The sequence below is a fragment of the Cygnus atratus genome, chromosome 2, assembly GCF_013377495.2.
Source record: "Cygnus atratus isolate AKBS03 ecotype Queensland, Australia chromosome 2, CAtr_DNAZoo_HiC_assembly, whole genome shotgun sequence".
NCBI lineage: Eukaryota > Metazoa > Chordata > Aves > Anseriformes > Anatidae > Cygnus > Cygnus atratus.
Window position 1 is genome coordinate 18,465,337 of NC_066363.1, and position 26,182 is coordinate 18,491,518.

Sequence of the window (26,182 nt, forward strand, 5' to 3'; positions counted from 1 at the left end):
GATAAAATAATTTTTGTATGTCTTAAAATTCAATATTCTGAAAAACTGTAAAAACATTTTTGAAAACTTATTTTTCCTGGCTGTGCATAGATTTGAAAGAAAAACGTAAACCTGTTACTAATGACTTTTGGCTTTAAAGCTAAATTAATCTATGCTGTTTGGAGAACACGTTTTTTTTCCAAGATTAATAATGGTTTAGGAATATTGTGAAACCTAACACCCTTACTCTGCAGTTTTGGAATGCAGCCTTACGTCTGTGGCCAGTAACAAACGGAAAAGGAACCACAGAATAGAAACGTTTTTCACATGTGAAAGCATAATAAATTGCACATTACATCTTCGAGACGAGACTTTCCGTTCTGCAGGAGGAAGAAACGGAGATCTTTCTCGGTCCTTTCATAGACTTTTTTATGTACTCAGAATTGGTGGCCGGTCTCTGTGCTACTTCTGTGGTTTCTCAGCAGTGAATTGTACTGCCTGGTACAGATAAGCTCAGTTCTAGTTTGATCTGTCCAGTTAGGTTTTGTTCTTTGGTACTTGTGTTGGTATTGGTCAGTTTCTTTAAATATCCTTTCTTCTTGTGATATTTTGAATTGTGAGATTCCCAAATAACAGGTATAATCTCTTAATTTGCTGTTTTGCAAGTCTAGATAAAATAGGCTGTACAAGCAATCTTTCGTAGCCCTTCTCTGTACCTGTTCCAGTTCACATGTAATGAACGTGAGCAGTGTTACGTTATCTCAGATGAAATGAAAAAGAATTCAGCTGTTCTGTATTACTGTTACAAGTATATACTTGCTTGTGAAAATAGTTTTTTTTCTGATATGAACTAGCTGTGGATTTCACTGTTTTGCAATATTTGATTTTGCATAACCAATGAATCTTCTATTCCATGTCCTGATTTTGCATGTACTTGAATTATATTGGTTGACCTGTACAGATGTCAGGCTCTTTATCGCTTCAAGTAACGTGCTGCTTTTGGTTTCAGTAATTCAGACTGACAAATTCAGTCAGCCAGATTACATCTGCAAATTTGATAAATATGTTTGATTTGGTTACTTTGGAATATTCCCAGTAATTTTAAATAGTGCTAACAGACTTTAAGTGAAAGACAGAGGGAAATTTTACTTGTGTTTAAAGATTTGTTACCTTGTTCTGTCAGAGAAGCTCCAAACATTGAATGTATCTTGGGAATCTTAATAGTAAATAATGAAATAAAATTGTCAAAGTACATTGCCTTATCCGTAAAGCTAGTATATTAAAACAGATTTCTATTCTTTTCTTTCTGCTAAGACTCTCATGGAAGTTAATGTATCATCTTTGGAAAAAAACTTTCACATTTCACATTACAAAAGTTGATATGTGGTGTGTTACTTTTCTGTTTCAGTGACAGCATATTGGAACTTAGTGTTATGCCAAAAGATGAGGACATCCTTCAGTTGGTATGTTTATGAAGCTTTTTTATGAAGAATTGTGGTTTATGTTTTTTTATTCTAGTGTCCTTTTCTGACTGTGAGAAGAGGATTAGTTTGAGGTGGAGTTGTCATTTTCCAAAAGTGTTCTGCTGCTTTGTGTTGCCTCTATAACTTGTATGAGTTTCTTCTGACTGCTGTTGGTCTGCTCTTAAGTTGTGTCAATACATGATTGTGATATGACACAGAGATTTATGCTCCTTTTGGCTGTGATGCATTTGTTTGGATAAAAGTGGGCCTGCCTCGAGGACTGTCAGTTCTGCATAGCATCTGCTAGAGGAAAGCCATGAAGAGACAGATGTTGTCTTTGTTCTGCAAGACTGAGCATTGAGCGTGCTCAGGCCTATCAGAAAAGACTTCTGATAGCTGCAGTTTGCTATGCAGTCAAAAGTTATGATGACTAAAAGTATTTCTAGAAGTCATCGTCCCTATTTCAGTGCGTGTTTTACTGAGGAAAAGGTGTCAGTCTGTGGTGACAGGTACAACATCTGAAGATAAAGGTGATAGAAACGAATGGCATCATACAACAGAATCCTATGATTTTCTCCCTTTTACAACATCACAGAGAGGGAGAAATTTAATCACATCTAAAATAACAGTCAGCATTCTTTAGAGACATGATGCACCACTGTAACGTCAGTCAAATAAAAAATGCATGTAATTCCTCTGCAGAATGTGATAATTAATCTTCAGCCATTGGAAGTTAAAAATTTACTGTTCTAATTAAAGACTTGTTGAAGAAATTTGCTCAAAGCTGAGCGCTCACCCTTAAAATGCAGTGTGTTTTCAGAGTAACAACATAGAATGTTACTCCTTTCACTCTCTGTGACAAAGCAATTTCTTCTTTTCATCTGAGAAATTATATCTTTTTGGGGGGGTTATTTTTCTATTTTAATCTTTTTTTTTTTTATTAACATCGTGTTAGCTTTTTTGTGAATCGTATGTCTAAACAAAATATAAACTGACTCAGCAAATTCTTATTCCTGAATGAAGTACAGCTTATATAAGTGGTAACGTTCTGTCAGTGTAAGTTCAGAATGAATGATAAATGGCAAAGTACAATACCCTTATTAATACAGGAATCAAAACACACTCATCACTGAAGTACATTCTATAGGTTGGTACAGTGTGTTCAGGAATTTAATTTTGGTTTTGACAGGTGTCATAAATTTTGCTGTAAATATCTTCAGATGGTATAACTGCAAACTTGATAACAAATACAGGTATTAGGTAAAAATAGAGAAACACACTGCACTAACGGATAATGTAGTTGGAGCTAAAGAAAGGTCTACGTGCACAATAAGGATGAAACAGTTTCATTATATTCAGGAATGATGCTGGGTGTGGTAGGTTTTGTAGTACTCAGCAGTCTGCTTGGTGTGTTAATGACTTATTGCTGGGTTAGCTACATAAAGAGCACAGTTGCTTGTTCCTGCCTTTAGGTCACTATTTATAAACCTTGAATTTGGTCTTCAGAAACGTCTGTGTATGTCTGAACCTGTTGAGGTATTGAATTTCCTGAAAACGGGGCTTCAAATCCATTCATCAATATTAACAGTGAAGTGTTGCAGTCCAGGTGTCACTGCCCTCTGTGGCACTCCTTACTTAGAGGGGAGTTGCATGTGAAATCCTGTCATTAGTGAAGTCAGCGTCAGTCACGTTCATTCATTGACCTGATCTTGGAAATGTCACTTCGGGGTTTGGTGGAAAGGATATGGCCATGGCAAAAAATTATGCTTGCCGACTACATTTTTCAAGCACCTTCCCAAATTTGAGATCATTTTACTTAAAATGATCTTTTTTGATCACTTTGAAACATTTAATTTTGTATTTTGATCACGTAAACTATTAATAAGTTTAAAATAACCAACCTGAAGTGGAATACTTATATTTTGAATTGGATTTTTCTTGCTTTAGAATATCGGTAAGGGATTATTTGCCAGATGGAAAAAGAAATAATTAAAATTCAGTGATGTATTTAAAATGCATATTTTCCTAGGAATTCTTTTGCATTTCAAGGACTTCTAAATAAGACTTACAAGCCCAGGAAAGAGCCATCTTGTGTTGGAAATTCAGGAATTTCAGTGGAAGACTGCTTATCTAAACAAATTGCTCCTTATGAACTAAAGGGAAGAAAAGGGAGCACACCTGAAAAGGAAGGAAGGAACAAAGGAGGAGTGTAAAAACATTGTGGAGATATCTGAGGACAAAGACCAGCAGGGGCTTAATCAAACAGGGGTTATAAAGGGTAACCAGACAGCGTTTTGCAAATATTCTAGTTGTGGGAGTCTCAGGGAAAATGTAGGTCCAGTGACTGAAGAGGAGGGGCTGGAAGAGTGCTTAGCTAAGAGTACTTAGCTTAAACAGATAGCTGATACAAAGACCTAATGTCTTGTCTTTTCCTGCCTCTGCCTTGATTTTAGTAAGAGACGGTATCAAAAGCATGATACTTAGCTCTTTCGGGAGCTAAGAGAGGGTATGGAGTGACTATATGGATTACAAGGTGGGGTAAGAGTGGGAATCAATGGCTTGACAGTAGTTTATATGTAGTAATGAGAAGATTACCCTAGCAGTCTGTGCTGGGGCCAGTGTTGTTCAGCAATGACCTGGTTGGTGACGGAGCAGGTGTGTGGATGACGCAGAAGGGAGTAGCTGACAGGATGAATGACGAAGTCTCAGTGTGGATGGACTTCGGTATTCCTGAGAATTGGAGCAGCAGATAGCTCGTGATATTAAACGAGGAACATGAAAACTCTGCGAGTCAGGCATAACAACCACCCTGCGTCACTGTGGAAGCAACTGGCAGAATAAGAGTCCTGCTGAAAACAAGGCAGGGGTTGCAGTGGGCACCAGGGTCCGTGAGTCACTATTGTTCTTGTGTGCAGCTCAGCCAGCAGGTAGAGGAAGCTGTTACACTCCACCACCTGACACGCTGACAAAGCTGTACCTGGAATTTTATGCATACTTCGAGAAGGATGGGAAGGAACTGGAGAAGGTCCAGAAGAGAGCTAGAGGGACGGTCAGGGTCCTGGAACACGCAGCCTACAAGGAGAGGTTCAGGAGCTCCGATTTAGTCTGGTAAAGAGGTGGCTTAAGGGTAAAGTAACAGCAGTCCACAATTAGAGAGCAATTGCCAAGAGGATGGAGACAAACTGTTCACAGTAGAGGACAGCCATAAGCAGTCGCTTGGAAGGTTCAAATTAGGCATCAGGAAGTGTGATACAGTAGCACTTTATGCTTTTTTTTTTTTTTTTTCTGAAAGGGTCGTATAGCACTGGAATCAGCGCAGATGGCATCGCCATCTGTGGAAGTTTGAGAGACAGCTAGACAAAGCAGTGGCTGACAAGGGTGTTGGTGGTAGTTCAGCTTTGAATGGTAGATTGAACTGCATGATCTCCAGAAATCACTTCCAATCGGTACTTGGGTGATTCGGCTTATTCTGTGTAAAGAAACAAATATATTTATATATAAAAGAATTTCCACACGGCTTTACTTTCGGCTTGAAGAGTTTCAGAATTTGAGCACAGGTGTCTAACCTTGCAGCTGAATTTGGCAGATTACCTTTGCAAACTTAATGAAGAGGACCATCTTAGTTATCCGTAGCTTCCAGATCTGTGTCTTTAGGCTTTCAGGCTACTCTGGAATGACAAAACTGAAGGAAAGAGTAGGAGGAGCACTGGTGTTCTAGCCGTGGTGTTCAGGATATCTACTAAAATACTCATATTGGGTCATCCAACTTTTAAATTCTGTTTGTATTTATGAATATTTAAGGTAAGTGTACATGGGCAACTCAGGTGAACCGATAAGGACACTGAAAGGAGAGGTGAGAGGAGGGAGCAAATGCTTTAACTTTGTAGGCAAAACAAAGAATGGTTGAAAATACAGGTCACAAAGATGATGGAAATGCAGAAATAGCAGGTATGATAAAAGGGAAGAAGCAAAAAGAGTGCTCGGAAGTAAGTTTGTGTTAATTAGCAGTGGAAAAGGAGTCAGGAAACTTTTTAAGATAAACCATAGCTATAGCTTCTAGTTTTTGGACTTCAATTACATGAAAAACAGATCTAAATACAGTGATTATGAACATAAAATAGGAGTTCCATATTTTATTTACTAAAGCTTTATTTTAACTTGGTGTACATCCCAGAGGGTGATTCTTCCCAAGTGGGCTCGTAACTAAATATATTTGTAACAGGTAAGGTATTTTAATCTGAGACCTTGTCCTGTCATGTCAGTCATGTAAAATTAACTCTTTTAATCTCTTAGCCCATAAATTTCGACAGTAACATGTAGCTTCAGAATGATTTGGGATAGAAAACTAGTTTTTTAAAGAAATGGACTTCACAGAGGCAATGCAGCTTTTTTTTTTTTGTAAAGAGGCAATACTGGATTTTCATTTAGTTATAAGCCTATCAAGGTGTAATACAATCTTACATCTCATATGTGTGTAGTCTTTTGGTATTTACATTGAAATAAAAGATTTTTTCCCATTTCCATTCATTTTTTGTTAAGCATTTGATGTGTAGCCACTCGAATTTCTACAATATTTCCTGTGAAGCTATGACTCAGTTACTGAACTGTATAGGATAGTCACTACTTACCTGCCAAAACGTGGCACATGAACTGTTACAGTGGCTACTTCAAATAAGCTGTGCTGTCTGAGTGGTGTCTGTGGCTCCTCTAATGGTGTGCACATCCTCAGGCTGCTGTGCTACAGGCGGGCATGGGTGTCATCTTAGTTAAAACACTGAACTGAGCAAAGAACATAAAATAGAGGATGAGAACCCAGCACGGTGTATCAGAGACTCAATGAAAACGTTCAGAAATACCTTATTTTAGACTTGTTTGTTAAGGGAATAAAATAATCACAGTAATATTTTTAGCTGTCACTCCCTATTCTTTCTCCTGCTTATATCCCTGTTGATGCTAGACTCATTGACCAGAACATTGGGTTGAAACCTAGTCATTAGCAGCTAGGGAGATGAAGCATTTTTTTACAAGGCTGAAGGCTCCTATTAGCTGCTCTGTTTGTCCTGTCCCTGACTAAATCAGCCTGTTGTACAAACACCTGTCTTACTGCCAAGGAGCGCGTCATGACTGGGGACCTTCTGCACAGTTTGTAGGGCAGCCGGGAGTGCTGTTGGATGGAAGAGGGAAATCAGGAGTGGAGGTGTTGGGGCCAGGACTGCCTTTGCAGAGAGGAGATGGGTTGGTGGAGGCTGTGAATGAAAGGGCGTAGGAGGGGGAAAAGCAATAGGAAGTGACGGTCAGAAGCCGTAACAAATGGTGGTTTGTTAGTTTTGTAGATTGCAGAACAAATTTCTCCGTTTCTGCTGAGAGAACTGAATTAATTAGGACTGGAGCTGAGTTATGTGATGCCAATTTTTTCTTTGGAAAGAAGTTTTTTGAACGGTTTCCATTTTATGTGATAGATACAGAAGTGCACATTTTGAACACATGCGGAACAATGTCAGTTGAGACACTGGAAAATTTTATGGAAGCTGTCATTCTGTTCTATTATATGAAAATCTGAAACTGTTAATATGCTTTTTAAACAGTGAAGTTTGGAAACAAAGTGGAGAGGTGTTTTTTATCAAGCACAAGCAGAATGTGGACAGCTGGAAAATAAATGCAGTTTGTCACTTAGCTTGCCAAAAGGAGATGGCAGAAGGAGGGCTCGGATGGATATACTGATAGCCTTTACTTCTAAAGAAAAGACCTGTAAAGGGCAACAGTGCCAGAATTGCAAATTTCAAAGTAGGCCGGGATACTTCCCTATTGCCAAAAGGCCCACAGAGAATTCCTCTCTTGCTGTAGATTTCAGCTGTTTCATAATTAATGTCAGTCTGCGGTTATCAGACATCTTTTAAATAGCAATCTTTCATGTCTCGCCACTACAGGTTTTGTGTAAAGAAAGCTTGTAGCTGGTGTGTAACCATATTGAGACCACAAGGAGGAGGATTACTGTTGTATTATAATCTGCATTTCTAGTTGGTCTCCCTATGAAAAAGTTATGTAGCATTGGCAGCTGTTTTTTGAGAGAAATTATCCATCTCATATGCATTGGTACCACTGATTTCATACAGGCAGGATGACACATTTAGGTGGACTGCAAATAATTCCATTTCTTGAGTTCATTTAATAGAATTATTGCTGGTTTATAGCCTCCTGGATGACAAATTTAATACTAAAAAATGGTCAAGTTATGACATTCTTCAGTCATTCAAAAACTTTGTGACACAAAGGACCAATGTAAATGTACTCCCCATAGAGGGAAACCTGAAATTGCTGGGCCCAGTTAGAGTTTAGCCTTAGTTATCTTAGTTATGGCTCTTGTCTATAGGCTTTGTGCTGGGGTGTCCTTAACATATAGGATTTTTGAACCAATTTTTTGAGGTATGTTCATGTTGGAATTGGCGTGGTTGCTCATTGTTCCTTGTGTAAGTAGAGAAAGATGTAGCTTACAAGGCACTGAATTTTCAAGTGTCAGGCACTTAAAATACTGCTCTTTTAAAATTGCATCTTTAATGTGATCTATTGTATAAATTGGAGCTGTATATTTGGAAAATTATTTTTAGTATGGCTTGCTGATGTTATAACTAGTGCTTCTTAATATGTAAATAGTTGTGCATATATGTAAATGTATGTAAATGTCTCTCTTTTGTGTGTATACACACATTTATGTAAGTGAAAAACAACACGCACTGTATGTAACAAACCCTGATTTTTCCTGTTCCATTTTCTGGCATTTCCCTCTCCAGCTACCTACTCAGAAATCCATCTTTCCTAACCTTCAGCCCATCTCCAACAGTTTCATTTCAAATAATTAAAAAGAAAAAAAAATCTTCATTGGAAGTGCCCCCCAGAAGTAGCAGAAGTGAATCTGGATTGATGCCTTATACTCCTAGTTGTCACCATTACGTCTGACTAGTCTATGAATCTGTTAAAATCTGCCCTAGAGTTTCAGAAAGACCTCTGTAGTTTCATTTACCACAAGATGTCATTGGATATTCTATTAATAATGCTAAAAGTAAAATAAAGGAGGGCTGTTAATAACTATGTATGTATCTTTTTGCGACAGGGAGAGAGGAGAACTACATCTTGTACTCTTCCTTAATTTAGTTCCTTCTTGCCTGTCTTTTAATTAACATCTTAATCTTTCCTTTGAATTAAAGTTATGGACCACTGAAGATGTGTATTGATAGCTCAAAATCGATCCAAATTTGAACAGAAATTTTCCTTGCTGTGGGTAGTTGGGGGACAAAAAAAATCTAGATGGGAATGATTCAGAGTGCCTGAAGGACAAATGAAGCACATCTTTTTTCCTTCTGTTTTTTCCCTTCTTATTTCTAGTCAGGTACAAACCTTGTGACTTGAAATTTTTCAGTATACTGGCAAATCTGGGCAGAAAAGAAGAGATCATTTCTTTGTTGTTTCTGATACTCAAAGTTTTTGTGGAGTTTGCCAGCTCTCAAGCCCTTGTACTTACTATGAAATTGCCAGTGACGCACCTGCGTTAAAAATAAGAGAGGAGGAAAAAAAAGGCTTGTGTAAGGAAATTTATTCTAGAGTTTCATAAGCTGCTGATGACGACAGGCCTGGCTTCAGTCAACTTTACCAATTGTCTTGTTTTTCCTGAGACCATCCAGTTACATCAGACCTAGTGGAGCAACATGGCTATTTCACTGGGAAACTGAAATATTTCTGGTTGGTTGGTTTGTAATAAATAGCCATGTTTGCATAAGCAGCGTTTGTTTACTTTCAGATTTTGTACTGACGCAGCCATTAATGCACATGAAGGTTAATACTAAAGCTCTGGCAGCAAATGCAATTGGAGGGGTGTGGTGTGAAGACACACTGACCTAAAGGAGAAGAGACTTAAACTTTGTTATTTTAACAGTGTATCTGTTAGAAAATACGATTTTCTTCATACCCCCTAACCCTAGTTTAGGCTATATTTACAAGAAAGTCTCTTACAGAGTGTATGGTTTTCTGGTTTGTGATTTAAATGTTACCTGAATGTAGTGTGTGTTGCGTGTCAGAATGAAGTGAAGCCACTTGAGCTGTACTACAGACATTGCTAGAGTAAGTTATAAGTGGAAAATGTTTCATTTTCGGACAGCTGAAAACCTTTTCTGGTGTTCTGCTCCTGTTTGTGCTAAATCTGAGTAAATTAGGACTGCGGAAAAGAATTTAGGAAGTAGTAAAGAACCTTAATGTAAAGCAGAACTTGTTGCAGAAGGAAGGAAGAACACCCCAAGCTCAGTCTTCCAAGCTGCTGGATGCATTGATGTCTAATTCATCAAAATGCTTATCTCCAAGTTTGCGAGGAATTCTGTTGAAGTGAGTCTGTTAATTCATCCTTTTATCGTTGAGTGTATGTATGCCTACGTGCTTTTATGGGTTTGGACTAGTGGATATAGGACAAGGTTGTCTCAGGCTCTTGAAAGTCTAGGGATTTGCCATGGTTGTTGCTAGGAGGAAGAATCCTTGTACAGGGACTGGCATTATTCTGACATCACATGGCATAAAATCAAGTGGGAAATAATGAATGTGAGCAAAAGCCTTCCCTTGAATTTTGGGGGGGTTAATGTCACGTGGAATGTTTTATTTGCTTAAAATAATTTGTTCTGCATAAGGCATGAATGTGTTACTTTAGCATGTTTGGGTTTTAACTGGTTATGCCTATACAAATTCACAGTAAGAAATCCATTCTTAGGCTTAGGAGTTTGCAAGCTTGATGCAAACAAAAGCAGATTGCAAGGTGGGAGAGAAATTGTACCCAGTAACTGGAAGCACACTAAATTCTTACTGTAAGAGCAATTTTCTTCTAGAAATGGTTGCAGAGCTGTTATCCGTCAGAGCTGATAATGTCACACTAAATCATTGTGTTTGTATGGTAAGCTTGCCATAATTTCAGGTTTTCTGTTCGCTTGTTTTGTGGTTGTTTTTGAGAAGATGGGAAAGAGCTTAACATTTCAAGACTGGTTTTTGGATCACGGTGGAACTTCTGGTTAACTGCAGAGTACTTAGCTCCTGTAGGAATTTGAGGAGCTTGGTAGGTGTCTGAAGTGGGAATGTCACTAATCTGAATTTTATGAATGTATTTCAAGGTGGAAGGCTGTTTGGGTTTTTCTTTTTATTTATTTATTTTTTTAAATGCTTAAATTTAAGTCATACTCAAATACTCTTTTATACTAAGTTTTCTATTGCAATAACTTAAATTAATGTAGTATAACTATACATATAGCTGCAAAATATGCTAAGTATCTAAATAGTGTGCAAATGCTAAGAAGTATGTTGATGTACTCCACATTTTTACTGTAATTAACAAAAAAAGCATTTTCTCGTTAAAGTAGTTAAAATATTTTGTAAGAAAAAGGCTGATAATGCATCATTCAGCTTGATATTATTTGAACAGAAATCATTTCTGATGTTTTGCGTTTCTTTATAAGTTGCAAAATTTCTCTTTTGGTCCTTAGTGAGGATTATGACACATGGGTTAAATATCCCTTTATGGAAATGTCACAGCCCTTTATGAACTTCTGTCTTCCTTGGAAGAAAGTTTAGCTTTGTTTTAATGATTCCTTGGAAATTGGGTGGAATGAGATTGAAAGAAGAAGTATACTTTCCAACATTGAAACCTTTTATTTCTAATAACACTATATTTTCAATATACCTGCAGTCATGAAAACTTGCTCTTTATTGGGGCAGAAAGGGGCGGGGGGGGGTGTGGATCTAGCTAGTTTTATTTTGGACCCTGTGAGAATGCTGTCCTCTGAAGATGATGTTTTAATATCTGTGACTGATTTTTGTCAAGACCTAGGTAGGAATTAATTTTTATGCTCATTTGTAGTCCTCAGCTATGATCTGATCACACCAGCTTTGGAATTTCGCCTTTCTGCTGTCAAAGTCAATGAAGCATCGTCTGTCGTGGGCGTGTTTTACAAAAGCATAAGCTCAGTGTGTTTTATCTTGGTGTAACATGTCTATCCCACGTTTGAAACTGTTTTATCAGCTCTATAAAGTAGTAATTGTTTTCTGATTTGGATGGGGGGTTGGTTTTGTCTTGCATGCTAGTAGTTTCTTACTCCATCTGTTTTCCAGGTCTTTGGCATTTTTTCAGTTTTTTTTTTCTTATTCTTACACCATATCGAGCTCTTAAATATAACCATTTGTTTGAAGATTCAGAAATTTAGAAATATTTATCTTTGTACGTTCCTTCCGTCCATTAAATGTGCCACATACAGTAGTAATCTGGCTTCTTTTTTTTTTTTTTTTTACTACGGATCGGGAGGGGGGAATAAATCACATGAGTGGAGTGTTTCTGCAGCATCATTCCTCCAATTTCAGCTGTACAGTATGAAAGCAGCTGCAGTCAGCTGACAGCTTGTGGTCATGTTCAGATATATGTGGGGAAGGGGTGTGCTGGTTTAAAGGCATAATAAAGCCGTTGTTTCGTCACCAGGAAGCAGGGATGGTAGCAGCCCAGGGGAAATGAGAGACAGTAATGTCGCTGTAGTGGAAGGGAAGTCGTGTTGTATAGAAGCGGAGCTCTCTGCAGGCAGCTGTGGGGATGCACCAAGGCAAAATGGCACAAATGTATTTTGTTTTCTGTAAGGGTAGGGGATAAATGCAAGCAGCAGAAAAAAGCCTGAGATGGACATGCTCAGAAGGAGGCTGAAGTTATTTTTTCTGCTCTATTGCCCTTTACCTCTGTTGGTACCTTCCAGTGAAATCAGTGTAGTTGTATTTTTAGCTTGCTGTATCCAACATCAATATGACAACATAATTCTGTCTTTACGTCTGTAAGCAGCTTTTACTATGTTTTCCTGTTTTCTGCCAGCTGCAGTTTTCAAAGGATGTCACAGCACTGGTAAGAAATGCACAGTAGCCATTTCTGATTATTTTTGTAAGGCATGCTTTTCTCAAGTGATTTGCGAGAAGCAAGAGTATGAAATAGCAAGTTTGTTGGAAATGAGCTAGATAGTCTGAGCTGAATTTTTTGTAATGCTAATCTCTTAATTTGTGGTTTGTGCCTGTGACTTGGTCAGTGTGCTTTAATATTTTGCAGTTCACTAATGCTTAGTATAACGTTTATTGCAGCAGTATTTAAATGCCTCGCCCGCCTCTGTACTTTGCTCTGTATTAATTTTATGGCTGCGCTCGGGCTTTTGTAACCTGTCTAGTATTAAGACAGGGCACGTTGATACTCTGGAATTGAGCATGTTATGGTTTGGAGAGGAAATGCTGTGATACGGTACCACACCTAAATGTGTAAAAGCCCTGAGAAATCATTTTAATCTTCAGTTGCATTGGCAGGCTCTGCATTGGCTCTTTATTTCATTGTGTTTAAACTGAATAAAGTCATGCTAAAGTTTTGAAATAATAGGCTATCATTTAGGTATGCTGTGTGCGCTTCTCACTGACTTTTTTTTTGTATGCTCTGTTAATTTCACAATGATAAGTGTTGCTTTTCTAAAAGGAGGCTACTGAAACACGCTAAGTATAATATATCACCTTTTTTTTTTTTCCTCAGGAGTCAGGCTCAAGCATAAAGATGCAAATAAATGCACTAAGAAAATGAATTTGAAATTTTAATTTGTGTTCTAATATTGTGTAGACAGTAGTAGATATTTGTAGATTGTCATACCTTTTGTACCTTGAAGATAAAAAATGATGCATATTATTCATATTTTTGCAGTAAAATTTGTGTACCATGTACTGGCTGTCTGCTTTAAAATGTAAGATTACTTATAGGGTGTTGGCTCACAACAGATAGTACTGCTTCAATTGATTCGTGTTATGTTTAGGAACAGTAGCTGTTATGTAGAAGACATCTTAGAGAGAGGAGTGTATGTGTGTACGTTTGTGTGTACTTCTCACATGTACTGTGTGAAGTAAATGGAGTTCTTTTATACATTAAGTGAGTGGAGAATTTTCTAGTGCTAGTTGAATTTATTATGCACCATTTTAACCTGTCAATTGCTGTCATATTCTGAATCCCAGCAATGCAAAGCCTAAATGGGGAGGGTATTTAAAGCATCACGACAGAAAGCAAAAATAAAGGTGGAGAAAAATACTGTTTTCTGCTCATGGATCTTGGCAAACCTGCCTCAGTGCTCTACCTGCACTATTTCCTAGCATTGGTCACCAGTTCAGCTATTGAATTGCCGGGGGAGAGGATGTATTTAATGATTTTGCTTGTTCTGTTTCTGCTCACTAGGAGGATGGAATGCTATTTTTTACCTTTTAAACTAATATTTTATCTAAAATTACATATACTGTGGATTTCAAACTTGTGTTCCATCTCTTGAAGTTTGATTGTGCAAATGCTAGATTGTGAACTCTTCCATCTCCTTTACTACTTAATGCTCACTTAATCTTCTGTCCACAGGCATATTCCCAAGATGCCTACCTGAAAGGCAACGAAGCTTACAGTGGTAATGCCCACAACATACCCGAACCACCACCAATATGTTACCCACGCCTGACATCCACCACTTCTGTTATGGCACAAGCTGGTGACAAGCTACCTTCGGATTTCTCGCTGGGGAAGCAGCAAGTCAGTAGACCAGTACGGGCATTGACACAGCCAGAGAGGGCCTACAGAATGGAAATACAAGTGCCTCCATCACCAACAGACATTGCAAAATCAAATACAGCTGTGTGCGTTTGCAATGAAACTGTACGGACTGTTATTGTGCCTTCTGAGAAGGCTGTAGACTTGCCATCTTGTAGAAATAATCATGCTGGTCCGTCTCACAGGACAGAGGAAATAAGATATGGCTTGAAAGATCAAACCGCTCTAAAAGCACGGACCACATCACCATCTTCTTCAGTGTCCACTGCCATTGTACTTCCTCAGACTCCAATAACGAGGCCAGTTGATCCAACTGGAACGATGAGTAAGGCTTCAAATTATGTAGTATGTCCAGAAGGAATCCCAAGCACTAGACCTCCTGGTCAAGCCACAGACTCGCCCCCTGCCTCTACTAATCATTACAGTTCTCCAACCTCCCACCAGCATATAGACTGGAAGACCTACAAAACCTACAAAGAGTACATCGATAACAGGCGCATGCACATGTATGGCTCCCGAACAATACAGGAAAGGCTGGATAGTTTAAGAGCAGCTTCTCAGAATACGACTGATTATAATCAAGTGGTGCCAAATCGCACCGCTTCACAGGTACGGCGCAGGAGCACCTCTCATGACAGGGTTCCCCAGTCTGTGCAGATCCGGCAGCGAAGTGTATCCCAGGAGAGACTTGAAGATCCCGTGTTGATGAAAGAGTGGCCACGAAGTGCTTCACAAGATACGCTAACTTCACCTTCAATTAGTGCTAGGAATCACAGGGCTCGCTCATGGGATTATCTCAGCAAACAGGGTGAAGTGCTAGAAAACTTTCGTTCTGAGAATCAGATTGCAGATACAAACGGAGATAGGAGAAAGACTTACAAGTGGACAGGGTTTACTGAACAAGACGATCGGCGAGGTATTTATGAGAGATCTAGACAACATGCATTTCATATGTCCCTTCGAGGTCAAAATTTTTCTGTGGCTCCAAGTGGTTATATTTCAGACAGCAGGAGAATAGGTAGCAGAGCTTCTCTGTCTGGTTCTCATTTTCAGAAAGTTCCACCAGATATAAAAATGTTGCAGCCTTCTCGAGATTTACAGACTCCCGGGGGAATTTCAAAGCCTGCAGCTGTTTCACAAGAGAGGCCATCTCTCACAACCAGAAGTTTGAAAAGTAACTCTGTGAAGAGCTCGGCTTCCTATGCAGCAAAACCATCGTTTCCCCTTAACCAGAGCCTGGATGTTGTTGCCAGCAAAGACCAAAGAACAGTAAATCACATGCATCAGAGTGGTTTGTTAAACCAGCAGTCAAGGATCCGAGCAGAAGGTGCCCCAGATCACAAAACAGAAACTGGCAAAACCATCCAGCCCTCCTCTTTGTCTCCAGCTTCTGCCAAACTTGTTCAACAAACAAGTGAGAGCTCAACTACCTCTGATAACATAGATGTTTCCGTCAGACAGAAGAGTCGCGATTTTGGAAGGGAAGATGCCCACGAGCCTGAAATTCTGCAAGCAGATGTTCAGGACAATGACAAAGACACAGTTGTCATGCGGGACAAATCACCCTCTGGCCACCAAACGTCCCAGCCTTTGAGGCATCAGTCCTACATTCTTGCTGTAAATGACCAGGAGGCTGCCTCGGACACCACCTGTTGGCTACCTAATGATGCTCGGAGAGAAGTCCACATAAAACGGATAGAAGAAAGGAAAGCATCAGGTTCCAGCCCACCTAGCGACTCCTTGGCTTCTATTCCATTTATCGGTGAGTTAAACTGTTACAGCATTCCTCTCACCTTTCTCTGTTTAACATGATGGAGAGCGCCACGCCAGGTAGCTGACTGCTGCTCCTGTAAATCCTGGGGTTGAGGGATATGGGGGTTCTTTTTTCATCTAGCATAATATTAGTATGGTTAAAACTAAAAATATTTTTCAGTGGAGGAGAAAAAAATGTCTTGTTTGGAGCCCTGGAGTATCAGTGTAAAAAGGTCTAGAGTGATTTAATTTCTCTAGAATATTCCCCAGCCCCTAGAGAAGTCTTCGTTACATAACTCTGGTTAGCGCTCCACATAATCCTCTGATGTTATTTGTGTGGACAGCTAGCAGTTGCAGTACCTTTGAAAACATTCTTACCTGTATAATAGAAAATGTGCAATCCAGTAAAGAGAGAATACGGATGTAATGGTAATCTGTGGGGAAAACTGGATTTCAGGATAGGCGAATAGATAAGGTGAAGGCTTTCTGAAACAGATATGTATTTACAGGAAAGCTGTTTCAGGTGAAAGGATATCAACAAAATTAGGTTAATTTGCAAGTAAATAAGCTAAAGTGGTTATGAGTTAAAAGATTTATGTAGGCAGAATATGAGAAGACCCAAAGATTCACCTGTGGGTTGTGACATAAAAAGGGTTGGAATTTTGCGGAGCTTAAAGCGTGGGGGCTGAGCACTTGTCCTCTTTTCTTCAAAGTTATCTTAGAGCTATGGAGGGATTCTAACTAGGAGCGAAATGATCAGGGAAATAGTTTGGGGTGTGTGAGGAATGGAGGCATCTGTAGTGGCAGAGTGAGTTTGTGTTCTACTTAAGTACTCAGTTTTGGTCTTTTTCTGCTTTTTTTTTTCATTGTTGTTTTGGCTTGTTTAATCCTTTGGAGGTTAGATCTCTGCAGACCATGTTCTACATAGGTTGATCTGTTTTCTTGAATTTCGTATAACAAGTATTTAAAAAATACTGAATTTTGCTTCTCAAACTTACATATGTGAAAACCTAATCCGTAAAAAGCATAAGAAAAGCTGTTAAAGGGAGTTAGTTTTACTGCCTTAGCAGAGTTGTCATCTCCTTTGGATCTGCAGCAGTGTTTTTTTTCCCTAGAATTATGTCTGATATCTGCACCAGATTGAAGTAAATGAGCAAAACAGTGAAGGAGCTTTGTGAGCACTGAAGGATAGAAATCTGCAATGAGATGCAATGTTCTGTTCTTTTGACAGAATGTTGTTAACACTTAACCAAAATGCTTTCTTAAACAGCTAGCAGATGGTTTTCAGATTGGGCCTTCCTTTTTGAATAGGAGGTGTGCAGTAATTTTGATTACTGGATGTATCGGTGTCCAGTAGTTTTGGACGCTTCTTTGGACTCCATTTGTCTTCCTTCCAGGATTAGCGTAAGTCTGTCAGGCACGTAGCTGGTCTTTGCAAGTGTTTTCCAAAATAATTTGCCTAAAATCAATGTTAGACATTGGATAAAGTGGTGCCCAGTATTTGTACTCGCTGGGAGTTTTCTAACCCCGCACAATTTAAATATCGTGTGAAAATCAAATCAGTCTATTTTATGGTAGGAGATTGTGCTGAAAAGGTTGGGCTTGATTCAAATGAAGACTTGCAATGAACTCTTCTTACCCATGGCTTGCTTCCAGGTTTTAGAGAAATGTGACAAAGTTCAAAGGAGCTTTAAACACGGCAGTTGGGTTTCATTCCGGTAGTGGCTGAGCAGTTCAGAAGAAGCAAAGTTGTAACTCTCCATTGCAGACTTCTGGCATAATACCACACGAGATTTTGTGAATTCTTATGTGCTCCTTACCCTCTTGGACTGAAACCTCCTCAGCCCTTGTCAAAGACTAACGTGGTGCTGCTAGAGCCACCGCGCTGCTCATCACCGTCTTCCTGAGCTGTTCTTGTGCTGGTGCAGGTGCTAAGGGGGAACTTCCACCGCAGCTCCTGCAACTCAGGGTGAAATAACCCTGTCTGGCAAGGAGCAGTGTCAAGTGCCGCTAAGGCTGGGCTTCTTAGGAAGGTAGAATTAATATGCCTGATTCTCAGTTTGCTCGTTCCACTATCATTATGCTTAATTACAGCTTCACTTGTTAGGAGACTTGCTTAAGCTTCACCACCTCCTATCAGGCAGATAGAGCCCTAAACCTACTTTGAAACTCAGTTAAAAGAGTAACTCTTTCAAAGGAAAACAGCTTGGATTTTTTTCTTCTACTACTATCTGGCAATTTGAGAGGATGTTACTTCAAATAAAGATATATCTTAGTGTTGGCAACCTCTTTGCTTCCTTTATGTTCATATCAACATGTTATTTGTGGTGTTAGGTTTTATTGGATATGTTTAATTTCATAAAAGCACTACCTGAAGTTATTTGTACAGTAGATCTTTTGAGTAGCATACACATGTAAATTTGGGAGGAATAAATACCTTCCAAGGTTACGTTTTATTGGTATTTTAAATGCTTTGTGGTGTTTATTTTTGTTATTACTTCCTGCTCATTAAAATCAGTGGGTATGTCCAGATTAGAATTTGGTAGAAATTCAGCCAGGAGTAGTTGGCTTCCACGTCAAGTGTTTTGTGACCAACCTGCTCTAGAGAACTAGCCCACCAACAGGATCATCTGAGAGCATCTCTTTGTAAGTACCTTGATGCCACAGACAGAAAGCTGAGTAGACTTCCCATCAAGCTCACTTACGGCAGTTTCTTGTTGAGATTATGATGATGTGCTAAGAATTGTCTTTTGACAGTGTAGTCCTTTCACAAAATGCTGTACTGAAGCAGGGAGATTAAATATAGGTTTGCATTTGTTAATGCCTCTTCAGAGCAAAGCCAGTAGGTTGATGTGTTTTGTAACAGACACTGATTTGAAAAATTTAGACGTGTGCTCAAACTCTTCTTCAGGCAAGCACATGTTCTTGGGGAAGTCGCTGTTTTAAAGAAAAATACATCCTGGCACTGCGAGCATTGGTGCTTTCAACATGCTACTAAATGCAGGCTATTGTTGTGTTGTTATTTGAAAGCTACTGTTTCTATTTCAGGTCCAAAGAAAGGCTCTGTTCTTGAGATGTTGTCTTATTGTTTCAAGCTGTACCGGTTAGTCTCATGAGAGGTTATTCCTTTACCTAGAAGCGGCCTCACCTGTTCTCTAGAGGAGTAAAAATACCACTATCTCTATCAGTGATTATTTTAGCATTGCGGTGTTTAGTGTACGTTTTTCAGACTTGTACTTTGTATGTAATTTTTCTGCTAGAGAACACCAAATGCTATGTTTCTGATCTACAAAGTAATTTTGGATGTGTCAAACTGCACTTGGATGGAAATTAAAACAGTACTTAACATTTTTGTAACTAGAGCAGTTGATTCAGAATATAACTATTTTGATACATTTCTTAGACATAGTTTCTTAGACATAATCTAGTGTGCATGTCTGAGACTTGCAGCCAGCTTGAAACCATTTTTTTTTCTTTTTACACTATTTATTCTAGCACAGAAAGCCATAAAGATAATTCATCTCCCAGATTGGGTTAACTAGACCTACGAGTGAAATGGAGAAGTCGCTTCAGTACTTAAACTGATCCAGTGTGTTTGTCCACCAGCACAGTTTAATGCTTTGGCCAATGCTATTGCATGAATGTCCTTTTCTGCACAGGTTTTGTAGTGAGATGTCACATGAAAAATTACTCTAAGCAGATCTAAAATCTAAAAATACCCTAAATCTAAGTAAGCATCGTCTTGGAGTGAAATTTTTCAAATAAAACAAGTTTACAGTTGTCCTATTACAGACTTTTCAGGCATACAGTAGCATCCCATAGACTTTTCCTCAGAGGTGCAGTCCCATTTTCAAAAGTATCTAGTTCGTCCTTACCCTAGAAAGCTTTTAGGTCACTTAATTCCTCTATTAATTTGTGAATAACTGAGAGAAGATTAGCCAGATAAAAATATTTGACCAGACTTTGGTAGCTGAAGTGCTGTAGAAATAACATCAGTGTCCTCTCTCTGACTGCCTGGAACCAGAGGCCTTAGGAAAGGACAGGACAAACATGTGATGCTGCATGTTGGTACTTTGCACTCTCCATCTACAACTTCACAGCACTCCTGAGCCAGTTGTGGTTTTCTATGTGCTCCATGAATGTGTCCATACTCTTTTACTACAGTAAAGATCTATTTAAATCAATACACAGTATTGGATACCAAAGATTTGCCAGAAACTTTACAAGATTTCATTGAACGCTATTTATAAAGCTTTCTTTATAAAGTAATCAACATACAGACAGACTTTTGCCTTTTACCTTGCTCTAAGAGCCTGGTCTTCATTTATTTTTTGTTGTTGTTTTCAAAACCAAAAAGTGGGTACTTTTTTTCTGTGCACTAGTATATGTTTTTCCACAAAATTCTGTCATGGTAAAAATATTTGGGTAGCTGCTGATTAACAGGCAGGATAAATTAATCTGACTTCCAGTGAGTGCTGCTCAACTTTCTTTTTACTTCTTTGTTGTTGTTACCAAATACTTCTACTTAAAAAAAAAAAAAAGACAAAAACCAAGGGATTAGAAGATTAGGTTGGAACAAACATTTCAGGTTCTAAAATGCCTAGCATTAGTTGAACTTTTCAGTCATTTTTATTGTACATATGGTGGTATTGCTGAAAGTAGGGTTATAGAGGGTTTACCTTTCTTTGTGCCTACAGAGAAAGCTGAGACAGCTATGCAAAATATTTCTGAAAAGAGTAACGAGTTGTCTGCCTTTTTCAGTGAAATAGGTGCCGTACTTGTCATCTCTTTGCCCTGCCTCTGTGCTCCTCTCTGCAGGATGTTTAGGCTCAGAAGAAGACCACGTAAATACAAACAGAATGCAGTTACATTGTTGGAACTGGAAAATGAGTTCATACACACTTGCACTATAAGAAGGGTTATGAAAGGAATAAAGAAAGGTTAGGGAAAAAAAAGAATATTTTCCCCATGTAATAAAGAAATATATTCTTTTCCTTGTAAGAAGAGACACACATTGAGCAGAGAGAAATCGAAAACCTCAAATTTATGCAGCAGAGATTATTGCTTGTCAGCCCGAAATGTGTGGATACCTTAAGGGCAAATGGTGGCTGAACACATATGGTTGATGTGGCATGTTTTAAGGAAACTATAATTTTAGCAAGAACTCTTAGTAGTCAAGATGAATACAAAAAATCTTCAGCCATTGTGATAATTAGTTTTTTTCCCTACAAATTACTGGCTAGCTATTCCAAACTGAAAATATAAATGTGGTAGCAGTTGAAGTGAGAGCTGACAGATGCTCGTTTTTGAGGGACTCTCGCCTCCATTATTTCAGCGATAGCATTGGCACAGTTTTCAACATGTCATCCATGTTTCTAAGATAAGCATCAATCCTCTGCGTTTTTCAGTTTTTAACAGTGTGGCCTGCCAAATTGCTGTTGCTCCAGGCTGAAAATTTCCATGTTTCATATCCAAAGAGCAGTTTTTAAATCATTGTGATATTCTGAAATATAACAACCAAAACACAAAGCTACAAATTAGTGTTTTAAGTGCCATTAAAATGTGTCTGTAACTTGAAAGTCCACTTCTAATTCAAATCTAAAATTTTAAGACAACCATTCATAACTTTTAGAAGAGTTTTAATTGAGTGGAAACATGTAGTGGGTAACATTTTCAAAGTAGAAATCATCCTTAGTGTATCATTAGAACTTAAAATAGTAATTACAGGTAATAAAGGAAAGCTATAAGGGTTCTTGGCCAAAAAAAGGTATATTCAGAATTGTACTTTATTTTTGATCATGTGGCAGGATAATACTGTGATTAGGGACCTTTAGAATTACTTTGTAGAGAAGGATAGCTATACATTTTGCTCAACGCTGAAATAAAAAACAGATTGTCATAGATACGCTTGCATTAAGAATAATCTAGGCCAGCCTTTTTCTGTTTTTGTGAAACTCCATCACTGTAATAAACATTATTTACATAATCACAGTAGCAGAGGACTAGATTTGGTGGTTCAGGGGGCTTGATCCCATCCTGTGTTTCTGCAGCTTACAGAAATGAATGTGAACAGCGTGCAGACATGTCTCCAGTATATTCATTTGGCTACAAGAGGATAATTACGTAAAATAAATATGTGAAATGCTTCTTTGTAAAGGCAGTCAGTGCTGTCAGTGTTGGTAATACTTAAAAAATAGCAAACAAAAAAAAAAAAACAACTTAAACAGTTCTCAGAAAAATGAGATTGTAAAAGGCAAGTCGTGATGAGTCCAGGCAATAGTGCATCTTCTCCAAATCCGGTTCCAGGCTTTCAAATCTTGAGCTGCTAGAAATTTGCTGCTGCTTGAAGAGTAAAAGATGCAGCAGCTCAGCTTCCCAGCTCTGTTACAAGAAGCTGCTTCCGTGGGATATACATATTAGTCCTTTCTGCTATTTCGTGTGATAGCAGAATTAGTTCCATATGGTTTATTTCTGACTGAACAGTTCATTTTTCTTTTATTGGTAGTTGCTGGCCTGCTCACTTTGCAGATGAAATAGAGTACTTGGGTCTTTTTATTTGACTGTCTTCCTGACCGACTTTTCAGAAAAAGTTTGTGAATCAGTAGGTCTATATTAGTATATCTGTGGTCAGCTTAAATTGAGCTTCTTTTGAAGTTTCTCAGAATTAAGTTGACTCTGAGGTAGAACTTTCTGTTGCCTGTGTGGGGATGAAGGTGTTGTTACCAACCTCTGTTAACCTTCCTGTCCTCTCCTCCGTACTCCTTCAGTCTCCTTACAGGTGCATTTTCCTTGCAGGCCATGTCCCCTCCTCCAGTGCTCTGTTGTGCCAGTGCCCAAACAGATTTTGCTGACCCCTGGTGTCCTGCTGCCACGGGGGGAGAGATCTGGTTCCTTGGCTGCACCATGCGGGAACTGCTGCACACAGTGAGCTGGAGGAAGTTTAAGTGGAGAGGGACAGAGGATGGACTGGACACAGGACAAGGCTGAAAAGCCTTCATGTGCCTTATTTAAGAATAATGCTTTGGGGCTAGGTAGCATCGTGCATTGTGATGGTGTTGTGGTATCACAACTGTGGCACAGGGCTGGAGGTAAGGGAGCGCCTCTAATGTGCGTTGTACTGCAAGGTCAGTACATAGCGCTGGTGAGTCCTGCCTGTCCTTCAGTAAGGAAAAGGGTTTTTCATCCTTTTAATGGCACATCAGTTTTGTGCCTTCTTTTGTGCCATAAGCGAATAAAATTGTTACGTAAGAATCATTTTTAAATTACACCCCAAAAGCAATAATCTGTTGTTTATGAGAGCATTACTGAAGAAATAGAGAGGCAAATGGATAGAATATATTTTGTAATGATTGTCAGATAAATGCCAGCCCAGTGTGTGGAAGCCTTCACGCCCATGCCTTCCTTGAAGGAAAATAACGTTTGTAATGGCTGTTTTAGCACTTTGCTTTGGAGACAGAAGGCAGCACGAGCTACCTCCCTTTAGTTAGCCTTCTGCAGAAGGTTATTTATAAAGAGTAATCGGAGTTGCAGTTCCATGAGATTGATGAGTAACCAAAATTGCATGGAGTACAAGGCACCTTTAAGCACGTACCTACTCCAAGATTTCAGTGCGGTTTTCAGAAAGCCCATGGTGTTAGAATACTGTTATCCTCTGTTATGTGGGGAGTTTGGGAAATTGTATGCTGAGTGTTTTTGTGTACAGAAACGCACACCATCTATCTCAAAGTTCTTCACATGAAAAACAATTTGAAGCTCTATTGCATGTATGTTTCTGCTCAGTTACCAACTTATGATTTGGATCTTTAAATCAGATAATAGTCTTCAGTAAATTATGTACTTGTTGAATTAAGGTTTGTAGCCGTATAATCATGTAGTTTATAGTGAAGTCTCTAATTAAATTAGTGTTGTAAATGGTAATGTGCTCTACAGTATACTTACTAAATAATACAGTTCCTTTTTAAAAATCTTTTGAGATGATGAGATGCTGCATGCAAGACTGCCAAGTCTGAAGGAGGGTAAATACGAAAGCTGGTTTTAGGCTTGGGAAGTAAATCTTTTCCAGTCACTTTCTATCACCAGTGAAGAAAGATAAGGCAATTTGAATTCCCAGGTGGGAGAAACCACCTTTCTCTGTTGATGATAGTCCAAGATGATTAGCTTCCCTAGACTAAATCTAGTTCATGAATTTGCTCTGTGCTTATGTTTTTATGATTCAGTTAACTAAACCATTTTCTTTCATATAAAAAAAAAAGGTAGTCATAACTTTGAAAATGGGGAACTCTTAACACAGCCCCAGTGCAACTCAACCCATGGAAGTCCATCAGACCCAACAAAATGCATCTGAAGCTTTTGAGTGAGTTGGCTGATGTCACTGCAAGGATGCTGTCTGTCATCTTCGACAGATCACAAGGTGCCCCAGAAATTGGAAAAGGGAATGTTGTGTACCCATCTTGAAAAAGGATGAGAAGGACAGTCTAGGGAATGTAGTCAGTCAGCCTTACTTCAATCCTCAGGAAAATCGTGGAGTCAGTCCTCATGGAACCTGTTTCTGGGCACATGAAGGAGGTGTTTGGGAATAATTAGTGTGGATTTACCGAGGGGAAATGGTGCTTGACTAACCTGATTGCCTTTTGTGATGAGATGACTAGATCTGGGAATGAGGGGAGAACAAAAAGTGCCACCAGTCTTGACTTTAGCAATTCTTTTGATCTGGTCTGCAATGCGGAAAACTGAGTTATCAGTTGTAAAGGATGGTGGCTAAGGTTTCATATTCCACCTGGATGCTGCTTACAAGTGGCATTCTTCAGAGTCCGTCTTGTTTAGGCATCTTTATTGGTGACCTAGACAGGAGATGTAATACACTCATCACGTCTGCAAACGCCACCGAACAAAGTGATGCAGTCAATGTGCTCTAGGGTAGGGCTGTTGTTTGGAAGGACTCTGTGCAAAGGAATGATAGGACAGGAATGTCTCAATTCATTAACAGCAAATGTTAAGTTCTACCCCTGGGACAGGCTAACCTCCTGCCCTGGTACAGGCTGGAGACTGTCTGCTTAACAGCTGTGCTGAAAAGGATCTGGAGCTCCGTGTGGGTGGGAAGACAGACGTGAATTCACCTGGATGGTGATGAAGGCTAAAGCCAGCCTGGCCTGCATCACTAAGAGAACAGCCAGGAGATTAAAGGAAGAGTTTATTACCCTTTGTCTGAAGACATGGAGGTTTCAGCTGGGGGAAAAAGGGGGAAAAAAACATTCACCATTTGGTGACGAGTGGAACAAGTTCCCAGGGAGGTTGTGGGATCTCCATCCTTGGAGACTTAGTGCCCAGCTGGACAAAACGCCTGAGGAACATGGTCTCAATTCAGTGTTAGTCCTGCTTAGAGGAGAGGAGGAGATTGGGCTAGGTGACCTTCTAAGGTTCACTCCCAGCTGAAGAATTCTGTGATTTATTTAGATTATAATTAAGACTCTCAAAATGTGCCCCCTCTTGTGTTGTGAGTTTTCAGGTTGTTACTTTAAAACCTTATGTTTCATCCTGAAGGGCTGTTCGGGAGATCCAAGTCTAAACGAACAAATACTACAACAATCATAAATTTGTAATATATCAGTGTAGTATGACATTTTGTAGTAGGGTATGACACAGATCTCTGCTTTCTTTTCTGCATTTTTTTGGTGTTAATTCCTTCAAATCCTTTGAAACTTGGGTTATTTGTTCCTTAGTTCCTCATGCATGGTGTGGGGACAGTACACATGGACAGTGTCCTCTGTCACACTTCCTCATCTGTGTAATCCTGTTTTGAAATTGTTAGGCCTGCACCTGTAGGTACTGAGCCTGTTCAGTGTAAATTTAAGAACATTATTAATATTTTTTCAGTTCACTTGCACTGTGTACAGAGGCTCCCACCCTTTGTAGGTCCCTGATCTCTGGGTGCATGGTAACAGAAACATACTTTGACACAAATTTCTCCCTGTTTTAGCTAGCAAATGACTTAATACCAGCTAACTACATTTGGAGCTGTGTTTCCTGTGGTTTTTTTAGAAGTTTTCAGAGTCCTCCTATAAATGTTTTTGCACTGAAAGGCTCTCCCTGAGAACCACCAGTTACAGCAGTTTACCAGGTGCGTGCTTGTGTTCCCCATGGCACGTGAGCAGCCCAGACCAGCAGCATCTTCCCTTTCCCCAGGGATGCTCTGCCTCCATGCAGCGGTCTCGCTGGCTCGTTTTCTGACGGTTGGTCTCTTGGGTCACTTCGTAGACAATAATATGGAAAAAGTGGTATTTGTATCCTTTTCTTGAATTAAAAGTTGAAGTACTTCTGCAGACTTTGACCTCTTTGTTACAAATACTCAAAGGGGTACCGGTAATCCTCAAGGTGGCAG

The 26,182-nt window shown here is 39.2% G+C and overlaps 1 protein-coding gene across 3 annotated transcripts in view; it reads left to right on the forward strand.

The window, feature by feature from the left end:
* The window catches only part of ARHGAP21 (Rho GTPase activating protein 21), a 124,069-nt gene that overhangs the window by 79,173 nt on the left and 18,714 nt on the right, over positions 1–26,182 (forward strand). For all 3 annotated transcript variants that reach the window (XM_050708614.1, XM_035545220.2, XM_035545219.2), the window contains 2 exons: positions 1,388–1,442; positions 13,867–15,814. In XM_050708614.1, the coding sequence (XP_050564571.1) occupies positions 1,388–1,442; positions 13,867–15,814 (2,003 nt within the window). The remainder of the gene's footprint in view (positions 1–1,387; positions 1,443–13,866; positions 15,815–26,182) is intronic.